The following is a 19,337-nucleotide window of genomic DNA, read 5'->3' on the forward strand; positions in this document are numbered from 1 at the left end:
ACAAGAATATTGCAGGGACCAAAACTACAGGCAATATTCAAAATATCAACATACCAATGCTATAATAATTTTCATTTGTCCCTTGTTGTACAGCAGCTCCTAATAAGCTGTATTCCCTTTTTCATTGATAAGCACTATTTACAGAGAACCTTTACAATACCATTTACAGAGAACCTTTACAATGACTGAAGAGCTCTTTTCTGAGTTTTAACAGCTCAGAGCCTATTACTGAACAGACAGTTACAGTTGTGTTCTTCCCATGTATACTTTTGATATTTACTGGGATTGAATTTCATCTGTAATTATATCAGTTATTCATTCAATAACATAACACACTCCTATGGCTCTGTGAAGTTTCAGTTTTGATCACTCCAAATAATTTATCAGAAACAATTATCATCATTCCAGTATTTAACTTTCTTCACCTTTAATTCATATCATTTGATAGGTTACTGATCCACGAAAGGCCCTTCCACTTACTCCATGACAGCTTACCTTCAAAAATTTAGACGAGATCACAAAATAAAAAAATAAAAAAAAAATCCGTTTTAAAGTCCATATACTTTATTTTGGCCCAAATCTAAGTCGAGAATCACCATAGCTCCTAAAGGTTTAGACTTCACCCAAAATGCATTAAAACCAGGTCACACAGCACCCAGCCCAAAATGAGCTCAGCAATACCTCCAGCTCTAGAGCCAAAAGCAAAGTCACTGGAAAATCAGCCCTAGGGTACCACTGACTCACACGGTAAGTTTGTTGAAAACTCTCTGGAGAGAGGGAACAGCTTTTCCTGATGCTCCTCTACATCAAAAAGTTCCAGTAGCCAAAGTAACAATCTTACATCTTCAGGATGCACTACCTATGAATATCCACTGCAGGCAACTTGTTGCGTGCAATCTTTGAAAGCACCACAAGCGTGCCCAGCTTTCAGATAAACCAAAGTATATTACCTCAGGGATTAAAGCAAATGCCAAGTTTAACAAAACAGAAATAACAAGTTTACATGGAAAACATCAAGGAAATCGAACTCCACTAGATGTCTATATGACAGATACCACAAAACTCAATGAAGACGTGAAACAGGAGGTTATTAATAGAAAACAGATTGCATATATAGCATAAATCCACACACACACAGTTTTTAAAATACATGAATCTAACTGAAAGTGGCTCAAAGCAATTTATAGGTCCTGTAAGAAGGCATTAGCACCACATGCATGGGTCCATAACCACGATCTTTGATATTCTAGCTCTGAAGGTAAATTTCAGATGTTCTGGTTTAAAAAGTAGTATTATTTTACAGCATATCAGCTAATAACGCAAACTTTCTTAAATTTTCCTCAGGTTTTCCAGACTTGCAAATCTGAATCTGCTCTTTAAACACTGACCTTTTGTTTAGCAATAAAGACAAAAAAAAAAAATTACAATGTCACTGCTGCAATCTAGTGTTTACAAAATTAAACTGCACATAGTTAATTGGCTCAGATAAAAAACCAAACACAAACACATCCCCCCTTTACACTTCACAAATTCCAAGGAATAAATATGCTCACCATTTCTAATGTGTTGCGACAACACTAAGCTCAGGAGGGTCCACCTTTCAGAAGAGGATGATTCTGATGAGGTGGCTACAGGTTTTAAACATAGGTGACACAGATCATCTGTCAGCATTACAAGTCTTTCTCCAAGTGTATCTCCTTTCAGCCAGTCAGAGACCAAGGAAAGTTTTGTTGTGCTTGAGCATGCCTGAATCACAAGAAAATAATAATCTTTTGGGGTATTAACTTTTATTACTAAGCACAAGACCAATATGTCAAACCTGCACATACATAGTGAGAATCATATTATCTGTCATAAACAATAAGCCTCTAGCTGTTTACATCTGCAACAATTCCCCCAACTTTCTTTTTTGTCAGAGACAGCAACTTATGGCTAGGTTAGACCTCTACTTTACAGTGAAACAAGTCACCTTCTGAGAGCCTTCTTTTCCCTTTTCTCCAACTATAGAGCCCAGGAAATGCGTACATTGGCATTATAAAGATAACTTATATTTTATTTCAGCCAACCTAGTCATCCATTTGCAACACAAAATCTATTTACAGTATCTGAATTTCTCTAAGAATAAATAGGACGCAAACCAGAAAATTATTTTGGTGATAAGCCATTAAAAGGTACAATATCACAAAAAAAAAAAAGAGAATACCCAAAATACACATTATCTGTAAGGAAAGATACTGTGGTAAATGCACTGGACTGCAAACCACATGCTATGAGTTCTTGTCCAAAAACTTGTAATATGCTTCATATTTCATCCCAGGCAATCATACAAATGTCAGTGTCTCAGTACCCCGCGTGAAAAATGGAATACTATCTTTCCCTTTTAAGCTTGATGTGAGAGTGATTACACAAATAATCATTTTAATTATTGGTCTACTACCCAACTCCATTCTTTCTATCTTAGAAGGAATAACCAGAAGGAAATCAGAAATCCCTCTGGTTCAAAGAGCCAGCTGACCAAAAATAGAAGGGACAAAGATGATTTTGTTTTGGTACCATAGTTTCATTTTTAAAACTGTCCACAGATTTAAATGCAGTTAACATTAACTGCACTAAATGCAGTTTTACCATTTGTTGCTAAAATGAACACTCAAACTATTAGTACAAGATTTTCAAACTACTGAAATTCTCACAACTTTAAAAAAAATAATAATAAAATTTTCAAACACATGTAACTCTCAAAAGGTAATGTCAGGGAAATATTCAAAACAAGACTAAAAAAGTCTTAAGAGGTACCTTTTGAATTATCTGCAGAAAAATAATCCATTTCAAATCCATCTGAAAAATAAAACAAAATTCCATAATATTTAACAAATTCTTTGCTGAACAGGAAGTATTTCATACCTTTTAAACTCTGTTTACAACGTTTCTGTAAGGGATAGAAGTTGCTACATTTCAGTAACAAAGTTAGTGATTATGTTATTTTTGGCTTCCAAGTCTTTTTCTACTGTGCATATTTACTTATATGAATTTTAAAAAAGGGTCTATATTTGTAAGAAAGGTTACCAATTATAAAAGCACACTGTATAAAGCAGCAAGACCAGAGAAATTCTGATGCTACCTTTTTTTTGTTATTGATTATACCATTCAGATAGGGACATGTGTCAACCTTTTATCCCAACACTGCTACGTCAACCTTCCCTAAATTTACCTTTCTTACGTTGAACTTATCAAGTTCATGCAATTATCTTCCAAAGTAAAATTATTAACTAGCCACAGCCCACAAAAAGACTAGTCACTTTGATAAAAACTAACAAAATTAAAAGTCATACCTTTGTTAAATTGTCAAGAATGATTTTCCTTTCATCATTACTGTTGCAACAGTTAAGCACACTGTACAAAATGTCAACCAGAAAATGGGTGTCTTTCCTCCAGTCTTCTTTCAGCCAAGTTATTAAATTCATATACAAAAATCTCATGGATGGACTTTCATAATGAACTTTCATTTTATTTTGGGATCCAGCTTGAGTAGAGCTTGCATCATTGCCCTGCTCTAAAAGTACTTGAAAAACTCTATTTGATGAAAAAGAGTTAAGCAGGGCAGAGAGAAATTTCAAATGCCGTTCTGACTTCTGTTCATTCACATACACAATACTCAGTTCAGCAAGGCTGCAGACTAAATTCTCTAAAGGTTCTTTCCTTAGAAGTGAACTATGCTGCAAGTCAGCCTCTATTTCAGAGTCATTATTTCTCACTTCCATAAGCTTTCCATTCTCTGTGTTTCTTTCAGATTCATCCTCATCTGTAAACCTGATTTTTAGAGATTTTCTGTTGTTTGGTTTTGTAGCACTCTTTGGATTCTGAAGAATTTCTAGCATACCAGATATGGCAAACAATGATTTCTCATCAGCGTCCAATGTATCAACATGAAGCACACACATTTTTAAAAGATGGTCCCAAAAATTTGACAACAGTTTCTGGAAAACTTCATCTGTGCCATCATCACTGGGGAGTTCTGCTTTAGCTTCCCAGGAGCTCAGTGTTTCTGCCATTTGATAAAATAATGGTCCATTTTGTAACCTGGGCTCCTTAAGTACAGCATTGGTGAGAGGAATTAGCTATGAAGATAAAAAAGTTATTAAAGAACAGTGGTCCAACTAAATTATCATTTTACTCTTTATGATACCAGGAAATAATCTGGAAAAACATTTCAGAAGTAATTCTGAAAACATCAGAATTACTCAAGCTTGAACACTTAATAAAAATATACAGGGCAGGATGCCTTTTTTTTTTTTTTAATGTAATTTAAACTGCGCAGTAAAAGGGATGATTTTATAGGAAGGAAAAAAACTACGAAATTCAGTAGAACTATTTTTTTTTTTCATAAAATCTAGTGAAAGTTTCAACACAGAAGTAAATCCCACAGAAATGTACATTTTTCTTCAACTTTGAATTATTGACTGTACACTCAATATCGCATATTTCTAATAAATACCTGGTCATATACAAGCATTTGATGAATTTGCCTTTGGTCATCTTCTTCATCTATTTTCTGTAGTATGGCAAAGCGCAGACACTCCATAAAAGCAGTTATAATTGCTGAACTTTCTGAAGGGCTGGCTATTGCTCGCTCACTTGACAACCTATTCAAAGGCAACATTGGACGGAGGGAATACTCAGTCATACAAGCTTCTGAGAAACCCAGTACATGTGTCAAGAATGTAAACTTGGTGATGCTGTTCTTATCCAGACACCATCAATAAAAGAATATAGAATCACAGAATCATTGACAGGATGTCAAATCAAAACAAATTCAATAGGACATATTTAAAGCAATACATCCAGGTATTTAATGTAACTTACATTAAAATAACTTTTGCATGCAGTTTTAGCATTAAAAAAAAACCAACACTACATTAATAAAGGAAACATATCTGGTCAAGCATACTGTCTACTCTTTCAGCTGTTTGTCAAAACTCCTTTGCAATCTTCTACACACACCTCAGAGGCTTAGAAAGTATCACTTTCTGTCACTACATAACAAGAAAAAAAAAAACACCAAAAACCAAAACCCAAAAAAACTATGAAACAAAAAGACAAGTTTCACCATAGCCAGTTTGAGACTGAACAACTGTGAGTTGCTACTCATCTTTAAATACTTAAAAATTACCACTTCTATTTCCAAATGTAAAGGAAACTGATTTCAGAATAAATAAATAATTTTGTAGTTCATACCCTTGAATTATAGAGCTGAAAAAAGTCCTGAAATATTCCAGCTTTGGTTCTGCAATGCCAGGAGGTACCTTGCTAATGAACGGCAAGAGATTTGGGTATATAACGGTAGCTAGTCCTCGTCCACCTTCTCGAAGTACTGCCCATAGCTTTGGCAGAACTCCCTTTTTGGCATTTACATGAGCCCAACAGTCCTACAGAAAAAAATACACTTGTTGTAAATTAAATGAGAATATGTTGTCTTGAAAGAACTCCCAAGCTAGATATTCATTATAACTCCGTGTTATAGCTGAAACAAGTTATTGTACAATTTAAATTCACTTACCAGTATTTTTAAGAATCAATTTCTCCCTATCTCAGCTTGCAAATTTAAATTAACATAATAAAACTGTTCCTACATTGTTTAACACCAGTTGACCTTCCTTGTTAGCAAAATGCACTTAAAGGCTTCTCTTTAATAATTACTTTGAGGATGCTTCGTAAAAATCATTGTAAATCATTGGTCCTGTATTTAATTCTGAGTTCTTCTTACTAAGAATAAGCAATGATTTCAAAATCCTAACTTTAGAAGCATCACTAACTTCAAAATTCCCCTCAGAATTTTTCTGATGGTTACAAAATACCTTGGCACTTATCCCCATACTCCAAAGTTTTTTGTCATCTCATTTGATTTATCATAGTTCAGATACCTATATTTATAGCAAGCTGAACAACAAAGCTGAACAATAAATCCCCCATAAGTGGTTATAGTTTATACCAGCAGTTACAAAAGAGATCAGCAGCATTAAGCCCTCAAAACATCCCAGTCTATGGCAACACCACTCATCCTGCTAATAAATTCAAAGCTGGTGTTTCACTTAAAAAGATAAAAAAAAAAACAACTACCAAAGTTATAGAACCAAACGTTAAATTAGAAGGGGAAAAGAAACAAACCAAAAATGCATATCAGGTCATTTCTATAACTGTCTTCAACCAAGAAAAAGGTTTTAGGTATCATTTTATTTATTAATAATTATATTTACTCAAAGGGATTCAGGTTAATTTGAGTAAACTCATAAAACATCTGATTTTAAGACATGCTGAATACAATATATTTGAAAGTGAAACCCTCAGGGGGGAGAAAAAAAGGAGCATGTAGCATTGATAAGTTCATGTTATTAATCATACAGAAAACCCAGTCAAGCTATTCTTCCTAATTCTACACAGAGAACAATGGCATTTGGTGAAAAGTTAAATTAAAGTAAAATATCTGCCCCTTAGATTTCCCACATTACCTCAATAGTAGTGACAGCATAAAGTACAGCTTCCCAAAGAGCAGGACACACCACTGCATCACTGTCATCAATGCTGAGAAGAACAGCAGTACAAGCTCTTGGCGCTTCAGCTTTCATCAGCTCAGGCAAATACTGGCAAAAAGCAGAAGCCAGCTCAAAGAAAGCTGAGCGGACCTGATACAGGCCACAGAAAAAAAAAAAAAAAGCAAACACAAAATTTAAGTCAAATTACAAGACTTTGTTGTAGTTTTTCCATGTTCCTTTCACAGTCATCATAACTTACAACTCATGATCCCCATATTTTATCACATCAGCAAACATTTAAATATTAAAAATAAAGAAAAATTGATAAACCTGTTTAATATTTAAAAGTAATTTTTTAGCTATAAAATGCTCCTTAAAAAATTTGTTTTAATATACTTCTCAAAAGGCATGTTTCCAAAACGCACCTTAAAACTTTTTAACAAAATACTACCATAATCAATTAGTTACTTTATGCACCATTGGTCTTAGCAGACCAAAGACCAATAAAACAGTTTAAAAAAAAACCAAAAAGAACACCTCCAAAAAGCACTAAGAATACATGCAGTAAGATGACACAGTCTGTATCTTTTACATTAATTTGAAATGACAGTAGATTACCAAGAAGTAGATGGCGGTGACACGTAAATAACAGATTAGCCTACTGGGCAAAGTTTAAAATTATATTATCTATTTAAGGCCTAGAAATCCAAAGGCTGTTTGAAACATAATTCAGCAAAGTACAAAGTTCATTCTTGTAGGATACAAGTAATTAACACTTGCTTAGGCTCAGTATATTATCTTTAACTAAAACCAACCAAAAGAAGGAATAAATTAAAAAGTCACCTGTGGCATGTTATGTTTGCTGTATTTCCAAAACTTGTTTTGGGACAGAAGTGACATTAACTTTTCCTCCAGAGAGTGTACCTCTGCCTTTGGCAACATGCTCAGCAACTTCTTTAAAGCTAACAACGAACAGGTCAGAATCCGGAAAAATTTAGCTTCCCTTTCTTCCTCTGGTACAGTTCTCAGAAAGCAAAGCAAAACAAATTTAAGTGAACCATAAATAAATCAGAAGGCTTCTCAAGCTCTTCTAAACTGAGTAAACTAAACTGTCTTGAGCTGTTCTACATTCTTTTGATTTCAGAGACCAGCAACGTACATACATAAAGTTTCCATAGGTTCTGATACTACCAAATCACATTACATAGTAAAAGAGAGTTTCAAGTCATCTGTCTTCCAGATATTCAAAAATGCTATTCCTCAAAGAGCTGAAACAAGAGTTACACTGATAAGTATAAATGCTTTTGAAAATGTTAAGTCTCAGAGAAAGTTGCTGGGGCTCAAATAACTATTCTGTCTCCTAAAACAAAACTAAATCCACTACCTCCAGGAACACAGAACCAAATACAGACTAAGACTTAAACCATATACATTAGAGCAGGCTAACGTACTGGGGGTCACTGATTGTATCGGCTGTTTCTTTCAGAAGGTGATCTTGAAGTACCTATGGGAAAAAAAAAAAAAACACATATTACACATGAGAATCTGATGTTTACATGTTAATAATATAGAACCACAGAATAATTAGGGTTGGAAAGGACCTTAAGATCATTTAATTCCAACTCTCCTGCCATGGGCAGCGACACCTCACACTAGACCACGTCACCCAACGCTCTGTCCAACCTGGCCTTGAACACAGCCAAGGATGGCACATTTACCACTTCTTTGGGCAACCCATTCCACCTCCTTCACAGTAAAGAGCTTCTTCCTTATATCTAACCTGAACTTCCCTTGTTTAAGTTTGTTGTGGTTTAAAACCAGGCAGAGGGCTCATTCACTCACTCCCCCCCCCCCCTTCTTGCTCTCCCCCTACTCCCAGAAGGGCGGAGAGGAGAATCGAAATGAAGGCAACTCCCACGGGCTGAGATAAGAACAGTTTAGTAACTAAGGTATAACACAAACCACTACTGCTACCACCAATAATAACAATGATAAAGGAAACAACAAGGGAAGAGAACACAACACCTCATCACCAGCTGACTGATAACTCGTCCCCCCACCCCGACCAAGCTCTGACCGATGCCTCCTCCAACCCTGCAGTCCACCAGCCCTTCTGGCTAACTCCCAGTTACATCCTGGACATGACGTGCTGTGGTATGGAATACCTCTTTGGCTAGCTTGGGTCAGGTGTCCTGTCACTGCTTCCTCCCGGCTTCCCCTCCTCCCTGGCAGAGCATGAGGCTCACAAAGTCCTTGGCCAAACCAAAACATTATTGTTATCAGCTCTGTTCCCAAGCCGAAAGTCAAAACACTGCACTGCACCAGCTACCAAGAAGGAGAAAAATGACTGCTACTGCTGAACCCAGGACATTATCCACCCCTTATTCCATACCATTCACGTCATGCTCAGATCCCCCATTTTCAGTATACCATCACTCTTAGTGCATGGACCAGTCCCTATAAAGCTGCTGAGTCCATCTGGTCCATGATGTCAGGCTCCATCTCTTGTAACAGTCTTCCAGAGCAGGAGAGACTGTGTGCAGTGTTCACACTCGTGAATAACCTGGGCAATAGTGTCCATTGCTGAGTCCACCCCTCGATCATGAGTCCATCTCTGTGCTGCATCTCTGCTCTGACGGCCTGAAGTGCCATGGGCCCACCAGGCTCAAAATAATTCACTGTCCCCTTCAGCAGTTTCTGCAGCTTGTTGCTGGGGACTCCATACAGCTGCCTTCCATCTCCGATGCTTCCAAAGCACTGGAGGGACCCAGTGGACTAGATACTTGCCCATACTGTCCCACACAACCTGCCACTCATGACTGTCCAGCCTTGGAGAAAACCTCTTGGTCCCCCTATATCGTCGTCTAACCCCAGCCAAGACCCAAACCTGACTCTGCTTAACTTCTGAGATCAGACAAAATGGTTGGGGGTAAAACACAGTCTGTATGTGTGCCAACATGCTGATCCCCATCACAATCAGCAGGCAGGTCCCAAGGATACCCAAAGGCCATTCAAAACCTTCAGAACTCTCAGTTGATGCTGCTGTACTTGTCACTGGGGCTGGTGTAGCTGCTGTGCTTGTCACTGGGGCTGGTGTAGCTGCTGTGCTTGCCGGCTCTCCCATAGCCAGCTTCTCTTTTCCTGAGTCCAGCTCTTCCTCCTCTGCCTTGCTGGGAAATGCTGCGTGGTCTCCTGCATCCTCCTGGGGCTCGGCGGGCGGCTGCTGGGAAACGCTCTTGGCCGTCACGGGGCTCGGCTCCTCCGCCGCCTTCTCCCCCTGCTCGGCAGCCGCCTCCTTCCGCTCCTCGACCGCCCCGGCCTCCTCCACCGGCAGCCGTCCCCTCGCGGCCTCCGACCCCGCTCCCGCCGCCTTTTGGTGCGCGGGGCCGCTCTCCCGGGCCGCTTCAGCAGCCGCCGGCTCCCGGGGCCGCTCCCCCTCGGCTCCCCGCGGCCTCACGAAAATGGAGGCGAGGGCGAGAGCCAGGACGGTGAAGAGCAGCCGGACGGCCAGGTACAAGTCCACGGCCACGTCCGTCCCGCCCTGCTGCTGGAGCCCACCCGTATTACAAGTCATTGCCATAAAGCACAGTGAGACAAGAACCTTAGCCCAAGCCCCACACTTGATAAACACTAACACAGCAAATACCGGCTCTACATAACTTACAACATTCTGAAACTGAGATCAAGGGGAACAACTCTGAGAGCCAATAAATCAGCATTGTGACGAGTGACTATTAATCCGGTCAGATCTGTTGTTATCTCAACCCTTTGTGCCCCACGTTGGGTGCCAAAATGAACTGTCGTGGTTTAAAACCAGGCAGACAGCTTGTCCACTCACTCCCCCCCCTTCTTGCTCTCCCCCTACTCCCAGAGGGACAGAGAGGAGAATCAAAATGAATGCAACTCCCACGGGTTGAGATAAGAACAGTTTAGTAACTAAGGTATAACACAAACCACTACTGCTACCACCAATAATAATAATGATAAAGGAAATAACAAGGGAAGAGAATACAACACCCCATCACCAGCTGACCGATAACTCGTCCCCCCCACCCCGACCAAGCTCTGACCGATGCCTCCTCCAACCCTGCAGTCCACCAGCTCCTCTGGGTAACTCCCAGTTACATCCTGGGCATGACGTGCTGTGGTATGGAATACCTCTTCGGTCAGTTTAGGTCAGGTGTCCTGTCTCTGCTTCCTCCTGGCTTCCCCTCCTCCCTGGCAGAGCATGAGGCTCACAAAGTCCTTGGCCAAACCAAAACATCATTATTATCAGCTCCATTCCCAAGCCGAAAGTCAAAACACAGCACTGCACCAGCTACCAAGAAGAAGAAAAATGACTGCTACTGCTGAACCCAGGACAAAGTTTAAACCCATTACCCTTCGTCCTATCGCAACAGTCCAAGATGAAGACAGTCTTCACATGATGAAAGTCTTTATATTTTTCAGAAACAGCTCTAAAACTTCACAACCTCCAAGTCAAGTCTTTCAAACATATTTTAGACATGCTAGTAAACAAAAAAATAATTTAATTGACTCCTGCTGAACACATTAGCTGTGGTACTGTTTGAACCAAGACTTCACAACACTTCATAACCTGCAGTTGTATGCCAACACGCTTCTGGTAAAAAGAAGCCGAACTGAGACAAAGCAAAAATGGTTAGGTTTGTATATGATGGGCCAGCAATGCACACTTTGACCTTTTTAAATTCAGTCAGTTCAGTTTCAAATACGACTGGCAAAACAGTGTTAACCCTGGTCAGAACTCAGTTTGCAGAGGCTCTTTGAAACACAGCTCAACATTCAATCCTTTACCACTGAGGATAAACCCTGTCATCATTATTCCATCTGTCAGCATTACATGATGACTGAGCATCATTACATAGAAATGCACACAAGAAAATTCACTTCATACTCTTTTCTCTGATTCCAGTCATTCTAACTGCAAGTTACAGAAACAGAGGATGTGTTTTTGCCTCAGTCTTCATACTAAGAGGAGCTAAATTTCAGGCAAGGAAGAAATTTAACCATGAAGAACAGGTGGGAGAGGATGAGTTTTAAACTCATGATAAAAATGACATAAACTCAAAACAGAGCCTTAAAGAAATAGAAAAGTATAAACTCACGTTAAGAATTTCATCTTTACAAAATACTAAGGCTTCAGGTTGCTTGCTTGAAGGAAAAGCTTTTTCAAAAGCTACTTTTGCAGCAGAAGCAGCAGGGGAGTAAGTGTCACATTGAGCAATCAACCAGTATCCCATGATACTTTTTAAGTAGGGAGCTAAGTGCTTCTTTACTTTAAGAATCAGTTGCTCAAAAGACTGCTGAGTTGCTTCTCGAACACGGCGATCATGATCCTGTTAAAAAAAAAAAAAAAAGTTTATTGTTTTAAGAATTATACCTTTAGTGCAGGGTACTTCAAAGCAGAAGTAATGATGAAGAAAAAAAGCTGTGTCTCAATTTAGCCATTTCTGCAACGAACTGGGCTACACAGATTTGAAAATACACAATGACAAAAGTCTTGATAACCCTAGGTACGGGGATAGTCCCAACTTAGCAGCATCGTATTCCCAATGTGTTGTAAATTCAAAATTGTAGCCTTTTCTCAATATCCTAATGACAGTTTCTACCTTCACCTTAAACAAACATTTAACAAAAAGACAAGAGGCAAGAGAAACGGGAAGACTTGAAGACACTTTCTTGACTAAAACAACTATAAGCCTACACAAACTGTGCATCATTATCCAATTTTTGTGTGTGAATTTATATCATCATGCATTTCTATGCTCTTGGCTCCTGAAAGACTAGAAATTGCTCTTACAAATCAGCATTGTGATTAACTTTGTCCAATATTTGTTTGGGTTGGTTTGTTTTTTTTTAAATATTAAGTCTAGTCAGGTATTAGTCCTAGATCAAAATATTTATAAGAGTACATTCTCTTTAGCCATTCTGGAAGGGACATAAAAGAACTTTTCATGAAATGTCTTGTCATCTTTTAAACATAAAGGTCTAACAAACATCTCTATCCAGTAAGTAGAGCCCAGATTTCAACAGTTCAAGATTCCACTCACTGCCAATACTGACATATCTCCACAATAAAGAACATTACTTTCCTTCAACTTCATGTTTGTTCCTATAACAAGTCAGTAATTCCAACACAGATATATCAATACAGACCACCTCAGATATTTCCACAGGAAGTATCCACAGAGCTTTTTAATTTAGATACTTTTAATATTTACCAGTGAGATTTTACAATAAATTCTTGGCCAGTAAGGAAGAACACCTTTAACAACTTCTGCTTCCCTTTCCTTGCACATTGTTCCAAATTCTTGCATAGCCTAAAAAATATCAAAAGCATGATTTAAGAATTCAAAGAGATGTCCTGCAATTTATCAGCTTCCACCATACAGTAGAAATCTCTTTTTCAAAAATCAATTAATTTCCTGCCATTAAGCATCTACAGATTAGATAATTAATTAGATGCTTCTACAGAATCTAATTACTTTTATGACTACTCCATCAGCACTGCGTGGACCTTTGCATAAGTCCTCCAAGATACTTTCTGGATTGCAGTTTTAGCAAATTTGTCAATATGAAATTAGTATTAGCTATCTCGACATAGATAGTATTAAATATCTCTGTGGGAGAGGACAAAGGATATACCTACTTTTAATTTTGTTGTGATATCTCTTTTAGAAAGTTTTCGCAACACCATTCGAAAATCAGCATCCACAAGGCTGTCTATCTCCTCTGCTCCTTGAACTGCAGGAACATATCCTAGATCATTCTGAGATGTTCCAAATCCAATAAACCCAGGCACTGTTCCACGTTCTTTGGCGAGGAGCTCTGCAGCTCGGCCGCTGCTAGAAGGCTGACAAAAAACAGGGACATAAGTCAGTTATCTACTTCAGTAATTTTATTTTAGTCTGCATTTGAAAGAATGCTCCTATTTAAATTGTAGAATTAAGCTTCTATTTAAAACAAAATCTCACAAAAAAAAAAAGAGCCACCACATATGCTTTACACATAGAAGTTTGACCTAGAAAATTATTCTTCACTTCAGAATCAGCGTTCCCTTTTCTAATAATCCATGAATACTTACGAAAAAAAAAAGTTGGTTTTATACACAGACAAAAAAGCATAACAGACAAGCTCTTCTGTAAGTGAAGGATTTATTAAGAAACCATTCATTCTCCTTCACTACTTCTGGTTTTCTTAGTTCTTCTCATGTTATTGCATATGGACTGACACAGCCTCCAAGGAATGCTCTTCATATCACTGGGCAAAATAAGAATACACATGAAACAAAAGATGATACCAGCAGCAAAGAGGCCAAGAAGGATTTAGAGGAACAAAGTGAAAGGATGCATATGTTACAGAGGGTGATACTATCCCATTAGTTCTACAGTGAGCATTTCAGAGTTCAGCATCTCTTCTAGTTTGCCCCAGTTAAGTCCACACCTTGTTCATTGTATCAGTAGGTCATGTTTATTTCAACCACACTCTTCTCAAAAGACTGTTCCCAAACCAACTGATGCTTTAATGTTCTCCGTGATACCTTATAATCCAAATATCTTTTATTTCATAATGATCCTTACAGTTTGTGAGTTTGAGTTTGCTTGTTTGTTTTTAAAGTAATGACAATTTGAAGTCCACTGTACTTTTCTGATTTTTTTTGAGGTACATAAGCCACATTTTACCTGACTATTGTATCTACAAGCCTGAGTACTGTATCTACATTCTGCATGTGAAATCTGAAATATAAGGACTGCTTGTGTTCCCTATTCTTCTCTAAACACATGCAGGTATTACATCACCTGAACACAACTCTTCACGCACAGTTCTCCCATACCAATCCAGCGCCGTCTAGCCACCACCTCAGGCCCGGTGTCAGCACAAGAGATTCACGCAGACACAACAGGTGTGCTCCAAACCACTCCACAGAGGAACGCACTACTCACCAGTACCTCGCTGAACTCACACCAGCACTGACTTGCCGGTTACACCCCCTGCCCTTACCCCTCCCTGGAAAGCCCGCACGAAAGCCACAGAAGCGGCAAGCACACTGCCCTGAAGCGCGGACCCAGGCCAAGAGTCGCCTGCAAAGCCCGGCGGTGGCCCCGGCTACGACAGCCGAGCCCTAAGACTGGGCCGCCTCCGGCGGCCTACAACCCAGTCCCGAGGACACCGGAAGGTGAAGTACGGCCACAACCCACCCGACAGTGCCCGAAGCCCCAGCGCCAAGGCCCGAGCCCCGCCACCCTCCCCGTCCAGACCGCCCGCCAGCGGCTCCGGCAGCACGGGACCCGGGCCCCAAGGGCAGGGCGCGCTCACCCGCAGGTTGCCCTTGGTTCGTTGCTTGTTCTTTCCCCCCATAGCGATAGTGATAGCAACGGCAACGACACTGGGGAAGAGCCGGGAGAAAGCAGGAGCGCGGCCGGGGCGCGAGAGGCGGCACTTCCGGGGGGGCGAGGCCACGCCCCTGGCTGTCTCGTCAGTACAGCCGAGTCAGGCCCCTCGGTAGCGGCGGCGTTTCTGTACGTTTACAAAGACCTGGCCTCTGTCAAAGGACCGGAGGCAAATCGGCGCTTGCCGAAAGAAATCACCGAGGAGTATTGGTACGGAAGGTGTCCGAGTGCACACCAGAGATATGAATGTTGGGAATTTTAACAGATCATCAACAGCAAGCAACCCCTGGGGGTGTTCAGCCTAGAGAAGAGAAGGTTCTGGGGAGACCTTGTAGCAGCCTTCCGGTACCTAATGGGACCTACAGGAAGGACTTTTTACAAGCGCATGCAGTGACAGGACAAGGGAAAATAGCTTTAAACTAGCAGAAAGTAGATTTAGATTAGATGTTAGGAAACAATTCTTTACTATAAGGGTGGTGACTCACTGGAACAGGTTGCCCAGAAAAGTTGTGGTTGCCCTGTCCCTGGCAGTGTTTACGACCAGGCTGGTCTAGTGCAAGGTGTACCTTGGGTTGGAACTAGACGAGCTTTAAGGTCCCTTCCAACCCAGCCCATTCTATGATTTATGACGTGATTTAGATACACAATCCATAAACAAATCAAAATATCATTCTGATACAACTTTGTTGAAACTGTATTCAAGAGCACCTGCAGTGTAACTCCCTTTGTTCCTTGGCTGCAACTCCACAAGCTCAGACCAGTGAGGATTGCTTCCCTGCTCTGGAGTGTGCTTCCCATAAGGCAGCCCATCCCTGGGTAACGTTCTGCTTTAACATGAGTAGAGACTGGGTTTCTCAGCTACAGGTGCATTAGAAAGATACCACAGCATCTCTCTGCACACACAAGTCTACCTATGGAAAATTCTTATGCCTTAAAGTAGGCATCCTAGCTCATCCTGTTTGCCTAAGCAAGACTTTTGTGAACTTGCTCATTCCTTTTGTGGTTTTTTTCCTTTGTTTTGACTAGCTCGGTTTTGTTTTGTTTTGGGTTTTGTTTGTTTGTTTTAATAAAATGTCAATATCACAGCTCAATATACTTCCAGATAGAAAGCAGAATAAAAGCTTGTTACAAAAAAGCTTTCATGTAGTGTATGTAAACAGCAATAAATAATACAAACGTTCTGGTATCTCTCCTGAGATACCCATACTTGAATTTTGTCTCTTCTTACTCATATATGCATTCACCACAATTACATCTATTCATTCACCTATAATTCTGTAATGGCCTGATAGTTCATCAAACATATTTTCTTTCCCAATAATTAGGTATGTACCCTAAACATCCAGAAAGTGTAATAAAGCAGTTATTTTAATTTTCATTATTCAGCATCTCACTGGATATTTGTTTTCATTGAAAACTGGATTCATCGTATAAAATCACAAATGATTAATTCCCTCTCTGATAAACTCCTGCAGAACAGCTAAGGAATCTGTTACGAAGATTAACTTACAAACGTAGACGCTTGGACGAGTGGTGATTGTCAACCCCTTCAATGCCCTTCAACCCCAAAGTACATTTGAAAGATGTCAGCACATCCTTTTTCTTCTAAAAAATGATATAGCTGCCCCAAATCCATATGATTTCCCCTGGTACCATGTGCATCAAAACATTTTTCTTCCAAAGTGGAGAACTTTCTTTGTTTCTGAATCTCAGCATGTCCTCCACCTTCCAAAGAAACATCTTCTCTGTGGCGAATGAGAATTCTTTTCCATGTTAATCTTCTCACTCTGAAAGAAATTGGAGAAATATGAATCTGCCTATAAAATACTGTTTTAGAAAATACTATGGAATAGCTATTATCACAGAAGTCAACAAACTCCTTGCACCTGTACCTTTGGCAGAGATAATGGTTCCCTGGCTGGTCACAGAAACACCACTCACATGCAAACACTTCCAAAAGCAGGAGCTTGTTTCTTTGTATTGCCTCAGGATTCAAGAACCTTAATGTTATTGCTCACAAAATAATTGATGAAGATGTGGTTTCAACTTCAGTGCTTATTTCTGCCTTGCCTGTGCTAAGAACTCTCATATTCTTGTACTCTCTTAGCTGTTGCAATCAAATAACAATGTTCATTTAGTCTGCACCACCCAGAAGTATAAATGATGGGAGCAGAATAAAACACAAATGCAGAGGAATATAACAACATACTTATCTAATGCCACTAGGGTACTGAAGTCCACTGCTATACAAGTGAAATATAGAGGAAGATAAAACAGAAATTAATAGACATTGTGTGGTACTAGCAGCTTTGATTTCTGCAACCAGAACTACAGTTGATATTCACAGTTGGAAATACATTATGATAAGCACACGTACTTTGCAGACCTTCACAGGCTGGAAGGTGGTTGGATTTCCCACCTTCTGGCCACATATACAACATGAAAAATGTAACAGTCTAACTACTAATGACATTTAAGAACAAAGAAAAACTAACCTTGACCAGAACTCTTCACAACTACTTTGAAGACCTTCTACACAAACAACACCTGGTTTCCCCGGCATGCAAAACCCTGACAGAGAGAGCTCCTTGGCCCAGTCTATAATATTCTTTCTTTTTTGCTTATTGTAAATGTGATGACTATAGATCCACAGTCGAGTAAACATGATGACTTCTGACTGAGTGGCATTCGATGCTGTCACTGAGGAAGATGAAAGCTCCTTGTCAATGTAAGCAGCTGCATGGTCTTTAACCCATTCCCTTGCACTCAACATGCAGGGATCACCACTGCAGTTTTGCATCAAATATGTTTTTAGATCCGAGTTCAGGTGAAGCTGCTGAGAGCGGCTCAATAACGATGACCTAGAGAAAAATATAAAAGCAGTTGTAATACACTTACAATTTAGATGTTTTTAAATTTTTTTTTCAGTTTTACTTCAAGCTGCCAAGAAAACCCAGGCCGCATTTAGATGGTATACACTTGCTATTATTTAAGTCATTATTAGCTATGAAAATGTGTTAATCAGTACTTAATGGGTGTACTAACTCTTTCAGTTCACATATAATACGACCAATCTGTAAATTAAAATCAAGGAAAATGTACTTGAAAAGTAGGCATCCTGGCTAAACTGACTTCCTGCAATATGCAGGGCTACTTCTTTAAACAGGTATGTTGCAATAAAAATAATTAAAAAAACCAAACCAACCAACCAACCAAAAAAAAAAACCCACAAAACAAACCAGAAGCCTGCAAGTGACAGCATTTTGACAAGGGAAGAATAAGACCACCAAGTAACTTTTTACTCTTTTGGCTAGTGTTAATCCTTGCCAAAATGGACAAGTCTCTCTTTAACATCAACGTATGAATGGTACCTGTGTGTAACCCCTCTGTACAGAAGATGGCGCTCCTCCACGGTTTTCCTATTTTTCTTACTTGATGAGGACAACAGAGAAATCATAACCTTGTAGATTTCTCTTCAACACTGTTGTCCTTCTGGCTTAATTTGACAATAAACTATCAAAAAGGGCCTGTCTTTTCCTTTCATAACTCTATCTATGTAGTACACCATAGCTTCTTAATATTTTTGTTACCTGTACTTTTAATGCCATACCTCACAGTAATTTCTGGTGGAACAGCTGGATATTTAAACGGTAAAGCACAGGCCATAGAGAATTCCGCCTAAAAAAAAACAAATAAGCAAGTGCTCAGGTCAAGTAAACCCTAAAACCTCACAAAATCAAAAATAAGTGTTTACCATACCATAGAAGCATTAGAGACCTCTGGCTTTACATTCAGTATGAACTGAACTTTCGAAGATGGCATCTCTGCAGCTTCATTTTCAACATAGTGTTTTAGCTCTGCTACAGCCAGCTGGTCAGTCACAAGGAACTCTTCCTCATAAGGAAACATGCTAGAGAGTAAATCCAATTCTGAAATTTGTATCTCAGCTTCTTCTCGGTTAGTCATTTCTGTTGATTCCTAGGCAAAGAGGAAATGAGGGAAGAAAATAAGGGCTTGAATACGGGACAAAGTTCATGAACTACCCTTAAGAAATCTTTATAACCAAGCCTTTCGAAACTAGCTCACACATGCGAGCAGTTCAGGAGCACGAACGCACTCTGTGACAGCCCACGAGGTTTCCAGAGCTGAGAGGGGGCAGGATGTGCTGTGCCAACAGATACATTTCCCTTTCACAAGGCCGCACACCTGGAGCGGGGCCGCCTCTGCTGCTGTGACAGCCGTAGAGAGCTAGACGTTACCGCCCGAGCCTCAGCCAACATCCGCCACCACCGATAACTCACCCTGACGGGGCTGAGGGGCTAAAGGCATGATGCGCATGCGCAGACACGTCCGCATCCCGGTTCCCTCCACTGCTTTCCCATACCGCCGTATCCTCACG

The 19,337-nt window shown here is 39.8% G+C and overlaps 2 protein-coding genes across 3 annotated transcripts in view; both read right to left on the reverse strand.

Moving 5' to 3' along the window:
* The window catches only part of LTN1 (listerin E3 ubiquitin protein ligase 1), a 31,493-nt gene extending 16,478 nt beyond the window's left edge, over nt 1-15,015 (reverse strand). The window contains exons 1-12 of the mRNA XM_062622150.1: nt 14,865-15,015; nt 13,198-13,401; nt 12,770-12,868; nt 11,654-11,884; nt 7,979-8,031; nt 7,371-7,551; nt 6,504-6,677; nt 5,233-5,423; nt 4,493-4,640; nt 3,330-4,115; nt 2,794-2,835; nt 1,554-1,746 (exon numbers count right to left, since the gene is read on the reverse strand). Of these exons, the coding sequence (XP_062478134.1) occupies nt 1,554-1,746; nt 2,794-2,835; nt 3,330-4,115; nt 4,493-4,640; nt 5,233-5,423; nt 6,504-6,677; nt 7,371-7,551; nt 7,979-8,031; nt 11,654-11,884; nt 12,770-12,868; nt 13,198-13,401; nt 14,865-14,906 (2,344 nt within the window). The 5' untranslated portion in view covers nt 14,907-15,015. The remainder of the gene's footprint in view (nt 1-1,553; nt 1,747-2,793; nt 2,836-3,329; nt 4,116-4,492; nt 4,641-5,232; nt 5,424-6,503; nt 6,678-7,370; nt 7,552-7,978; nt 8,032-11,653; nt 11,885-12,769; nt 12,869-13,197; nt 13,402-14,864) is intronic.
* Nucleotides 15,016-15,608: 593 nt separating this feature from the next.
* On the reverse strand, nt 15,609-19,327 carry RWDD2B (RWD domain containing 2B). 2 transcript variants are annotated; one of them, XM_062622156.1, is made up of 5 exons: nt 19,056-19,327; nt 18,698-18,916; nt 18,549-18,616; nt 17,434-17,799; nt 15,609-16,725 (listed from the first exon to the last, which is right to left on the reverse strand). In XM_062622156.1, exons 1-5 carry the CDS (start codon nt 19,119-19,121, stop codon nt 16,488-16,490), a joined length of 957 nt encoding a protein of 318 aa, XP_062478140.1. In that variant the 5' UTR covers nt 19,122-19,327; the 3' UTR covers nt 15,609-16,487. The 2 variants fall into 2 exon arrangements, with proteins under 2 accessions (XP_062478140.1, XP_062478141.1); XM_062622157.1 differs by having other exon boundaries at nt 19,145-19,165.
* Between the last annotated feature and the right edge of the window lie 10 nt (nt 19,328-19,337).

Source organism: Pezoporus occidentalis, unplaced genomic scaffold, assembly GCF_034315485.1.
Source record: "Pezoporus occidentalis ecotype Australia unplaced genomic scaffold, CSIRO_AGI_Poc_V1 ctg24, whole genome shotgun sequence".
NCBI lineage: Eukaryota > Metazoa > Chordata > Aves > Psittaciformes > Psittacidae > Pezoporus > Pezoporus occidentalis.